This window comes from Ochotona princeps, unplaced genomic scaffold (assembly GCF_030435755.1).
Source record: "Ochotona princeps isolate mOchPri1 unplaced genomic scaffold, mOchPri1.hap1 HAP1_SCAFFOLD_4662, whole genome shotgun sequence".
NCBI classification, from domain to species: domain Eukaryota; kingdom Metazoa; phylum Chordata; class Mammalia; order Lagomorpha; family Ochotonidae; genus Ochotona; species Ochotona princeps.
In genome coordinates this window covers 26,471-31,303 of record NW_026699036.1, presented here as the reverse complement: position 1 = coordinate 31,303, position 4,833 = coordinate 26,471, and the positions used below count along the sequence as shown (strand labels likewise).

Genomic DNA, 4,833 nt, shown 5'->3' with positions numbered 1-4,833 from the left:
CGGGGGAAAGACACAGAACCCTCACCCTCCGCACCCCACAATCCCACCTGTCCCCCCAAATTCCATCCAGGGGGCTGGGAAGTGTGGCGGAGGTGAGGGGAAGGCCACGCCCCCACCCCCCAAAACCAGAAAAACAAAACATACACACACGCACATATATATATATATAAAACACCCGCCGGACTGAAGAGTTTGGGAATGCAGGCGGGTTCCCGCATCCCAATTTCTTTTTTCTTTTTCCTTTTTAAAAATGTCCTGGGATGGGTAAGAGGAGGGGTGATGACCTCCTTGCGGGGCGGGAGATGGTGGTTTCTGGGGGACGGGAGGAGGAAGAGGGGTCAGTCTGTCCACATCCACACGCAGAGGGGGGCAGGTGCAGAGGGGGTGATGCCCACTCTGGTCATTAGAATCTGCCAGAAGGGCTCTGGGTTATGTCCGTCCAGCTCCCCAACAGCCCCCTGGGGTCCAGTTCCTGGACTCTGGGGGGTGGCTGGGCGTGGGAGCTGGGGAAAATCCTGGAGGGTTGGAATGGGCCCAAGGGGGTGGGTGGTGGCGGTGGAGGGGCTTTGTGTGTGGAGCTCAGCCTAGGAAGCCATCGGGGTCGTCGTCCTCAAAGTGGCCCTGCTGTAGCACCTTGATGTGGTGCTCATAGATTTTCAGGGCAGGTCCCAGGCGGATGGACAGGCCTGTGAGCACGTCCGTGCGCTGCATGAGTAGCAGGGACTTGCCGTCGATTTCCTGCCAGACGGGGGTGGGGGGAGTTGGGAAGGAGAGGCAGAGAGGGGGGAAAAAAAAAAACAACCACTAACTCAGCGGAGGTAAGAGGCTACCTGTGCGGACGCCCTGGGCACCTGCGCCAAGCCCCCTCCTCCGGCACAGAAGTCCCAGGGTCAGTGTGCAAAGCGGAGGGGAGTTGGGGTGTGGGGGGGGCATGAACCTGCTCTTGGAAAGCCGTGGCCTGCTCCGGGAATCCCGCCTCGGTGAAGTACTCCACCACATCCATGACGGTCCACTCCACCGGGTCCGCTGGCTTCTCCTTGCGCCCGACTCTGCGTGCCAACAGGGGTCACCGTGAGCCCGTACAGCTGCGCCTTCCACCACCACCACCAGCCCCCTCACCTCCATCACTTACGCGCAGCCGAAAGGGGTCCCCTCGGCCCCAGGGAGGGCTGGCTTCCCAGGGGGTAAAGGCACGGGGGACGGGGAATCGGGCCCGGTGGCCACAGAGGCTGTAGGGAGCAAAGAACAAGACACAACATGGGGTTGACACACGCATGCCCTGTGTGCGTGGTTGGGGCAGGGGGTCGCGCGCGCGCGAGGTTGGGGCACGCTCACCTGATCCCCCCTCCTTGCTCAGGGCTGCCATGGAGAACACCTGGCGGGTACCGGTGCCCGCGGCCGGCGCCCGCCCTTCCTCCTGGCCCGGGTGCGGACCGCAGGGGGACCATTCCTTGGCGCGGTCTTTGGCGCTCTGAGGGCCGCGCTCGCCATTGAGCTGCTGGTGCTGCGCGCCCGCGGGACGGTCCAGCTCGGGCACTTCGGAGCCCTCGGACACGTCGTCATCTTCATCCTCGTCGTCTTCGTCGTCGTCCTCCTCCTCTTCATCTTTCTCAAGCCCTCGCTCGTCTCCACCTCTCTGAGGGTCGCGGGGTGGGAATGGGTTGGGGGGGCGGAAGCATGCGCCGCAGTTTTAGCGATACTTCTCCCCACCCTAATCCGGGACTTCAAAAAAAAAAAAAAACCGAGAAGCCCGGCCCAGGGACCGCGCGCCCGACGCCACCTCCAGCCAAGAACAACGCGGACCAACTTTCCGGCGCGTTCACTGCGTGCCAGGCGCGGTTCACGGCCGGCCCCTCCGCGAGTGAGATCCGCCGCTCCCCACCCCCCCACCCGCCAAAGTCGTTCAACAACCCCAAGGGGTCGCTACCGGGGGTGGGGGGAGCCTCTGCCGGTTACGGCGGAGTAAACTGAGACTGGCAGACATGAAGTCACTTGCCAAGGTCACCACGCGCCAAACCCGCAGCCCACGCGCACCCAAGCCCCAGCTCTCCCGAGACTCGTGCTCCTCTCCAACCCCCGCCACCAACTTCGCCCGCACCTGCCCCACCGCACGGCGTCTCCCCTCCCCGCGGCGCGCTCACCTTGCTCCGCGCGGCGCGGGCGTTGGCGGCCGGAGGCGCTCGTCCGGGCCTGTCCCCGCGGGGCAGCGCAAGCGCTCCGAGGCGGGTGCGCTCCAGGCGGCCCCGTGCCGCTGCTTCTTCCTCCAACAGCCCCTGCACGCGGCCGCGGGTCAGGCGACCGCTGGCGCCGCCGCCGCTGCCCCCGAGGTAGCGCACGACTTCCCGCAGGCTCACGGGCCGCGCCGGGCCGCCGGCCCGCGCCGCGCCCCCCTCCGGCGGCTGAGGCTGCGGCGGCGGCGGCGGAGGCTGCTGCTGCTGCTGCTGTGGCGGCGCCGGCGGCTGTGGCGGCGGCGGAGGCAGCGGCGGCTCCCGGGCGGCGACGGCGGGCGGCGGGGCGCGGCGCGGGCCGGCCACCGCCGGGGGAGCGGCGGGCGCAGGCGGCGGTGGCGGCGGCGGCGCGGCCAGGGGCGCGGCCCGCTGCGCGCGGGGGCCCGGTTGCGCGGGGCCGGGCGAGGGGGGCGCTGTGGCGGCGGCAGCGGCGCGGGGCGCCCTGGCCGGGGCGGCGGCGACGGGCGCGGGCGGCGGCGGCGGCGGGGCGGGCGTGGGCGGCGGCGCGGCGGCGGCTGCGGCGGCAGCAGCGGGGCCCCCGCGGGGGGCGCGCGGCGGGGCCGGCGGGGTGGCTCCGCGGCGGGGCGGCTGGACACGCGCCGCGTTGCGGTACGAGATGCTCCCCTTGTAGCTGACCCGGAGCACGGCGCGCTGCTGGATCAGTTTCTCGAGCTCGGCGCGCGTGCGCTCCGGCTCCGGGCCGTGCCGCCGCCGCACCATCCGGCAGATGCGCTCCAGGTCCGGCCGCGCCTTGCGCGAGCGCAGCGAGTCGATGGTGTCCAGGATCCACTCTTGGTAGTGCGGGGAAGCGGCGGACGACGAGGTGGCGGCCGCCGTGGTGGCGGCGGCCGCCGTCTCCGGCGGGGGTAGGGCCGGGGGCCCCGCCATGCCTCCCGCCCGGCCCGGCTGCACCGTGCGCGCTGCCTCCCTCCCAGCGCGGCGCCCCCCTCCCCGGCTCCCCTCCCTCCGCCGCTGCCCGCCTCCTCCGCCTCCCCCCCCGGGGGGCGCAGCGCCTCGGCGGAGCGGCGGCGGCGCTGCTGTTTCTTTGCAAAAAAAAGAGAGCGAGAGAGGCAAAAAAAAAAAAAAAAACTGAGAGAGAGAGAGAAAGAAAAGAGAAAAAAAATAGGCACACACTCACTCACTCGCTCGCTCGCACGCACGCACACACAGAGCCGCTTGTGCTGGGCGCGCGCGGGGCCGGGGCTGCGCGGGAGGAGGGGAGCGCGGCGCGGCCAGCCCCTCCCCGCCGCCGCCGCCGCCGCACGCGCGCCCTGCGCCCGGGACACTCCGGCCCCCCTTCCTTCCCTCCCTCCCTCCCTCCTCCTCCTCCTCCCCGCCGCCCGCCTTCCTCCCACCCCCACGCGCCCGCTTTTAAGGTGGAGCCCGGGGCCCCCCGCCCGCCCCCTTTTTTTTTTTTAATTTTTTTTTTTTTTTTTTTTTTTTTTTTTTACCCTGCGCTCTCGCGCTCACTCCGACTCGCTCCGGCCCCCCCTTACAACTCCCGCGCGCTTTTTAAGGAGGCGCCGCGGAGTTGGCGCCGGGGCGGGGGCGGGGAGCGCCGGGGGAGGGGGAGGGGAGAGGGGGCGGGCGGGCGGCGGGCGGCGCTCGGCCGCCCTCCAGCCATTGGGCGCGGGACCCAGACGTCCCCGGCGCCCAGCCCCCCTCTCCACGCCTTCCCCGGCGCGCTCCGCTCTCGGGACCGCACTTACCGGGAACTCGCCCGGCCGGGGCCGCTGCGCGCTCAGCCGCCGCCCCCGCCCCACGCCGAGGGTGCGGGGAGGGGGCGCGCACCGGCTCCCCGCCCTCCGCTTCCGCCCCCGCGGCCGCTCGGCCTCCCGGCGCGTCGGCTCCCGCCTCCGCCGAGAGCGCCCTCTCGGACCCGGGCTGGACGCACAGGGGCCGCCCGCAGCTTTGGGGACCCCGTACCTGGGGTCAAAGGGCACGGTTCGCGTGCTGGGCGAGGAGGAGGGGCGCGATTCCGGCGAACCCCGGTTTTCCGTGGATTCCCGGCCAGTTCCCCATCAGCCTGCCTGCTGGGGGGTGGGGGGGATTCCGAGGGCCCCCCTCCTCCCCAAGCCTCGCGTCCAGGGACATGTGGGTGGGTGACCAGAAGTCGGGAACGCCAGCGACACTTTTTTTTTTAAACAAAACTTTATTGGTAATAGTTTTCAAATATGTTTACAACAGCACACTCTTCAAGAGGAAGTCTTTCTTTCGCGGCACACAGGTTGAATCGCCTCCCCGGGGGGCCCCCCACCCCAGGCCTGGCCGCTCCTCCCGGGGCTGGGGAGCAGTTAGGAGAGGACCAGGGTGGCAGGGGGTGCGAGTGGGACGGCTCCTCCCCTCCCCCGTTGCTCCCCACTTTAAGAAGAGAAAAAGCACAGATCAGACTGGGGGAGGCGGGGAGAAGGGGTGATGGACAGCCGACAGCTAAGCTAGAGAAGGGGTGCCCGATATGGTAGGGGGGAAGGTGGCGGGCTGTGCCACAAGCTGCTGGGTGAGTACAAGGGGCGGCCCCTCCCACTCGGGGACCCTGGCCTTGAACGCTGGACCAGGGGACGGGTGGGGGGGGAGGCCGTCGCCGCTTCTTTGCAAAGAGACGGGG

At 69.9% G+C, this 4,833-nt stretch overlaps 1 protein-coding gene across 2 annotated transcripts; it reads right to left on the bottom strand.

Moving 5' to 3' along the window:
• Positions 1 to 483: 483 nt before the first annotated feature.
• Positions 484 to 3,516, bottom strand: LOC131479146 (sterile alpha motif domain-containing protein 1-like). 2 transcript variants are annotated; one of them, XM_058659715.1, is made up of 5 exons: positions 2,142 to 3,516; positions 1,336 to 1,636; positions 1,133 to 1,229; positions 938 to 1,049; positions 484 to 738 (listed from the first exon to the last, which is right to left on the bottom strand). In XM_058659715.1, exons 1-5 carry the CDS (start codon positions 3,114 to 3,116, stop codon positions 580 to 582), a joined length of 1,644 nt encoding a protein of 547 aa, XP_058515698.1. In that variant the 5' UTR covers positions 3,117 to 3,516; the 3' UTR covers positions 484 to 579. The 2 variants fall into 2 exon arrangements, 1 of the variants encoding a protein (XP_058515698.1); XR_009244742.1 differs by lacking the exon at positions 484 to 738 and having other exon boundaries at positions 1,009 to 1,049; positions 1,336 to 1,722.
• Positions 3,517 to 4,833: the final 1,317 nt, after the last annotated feature.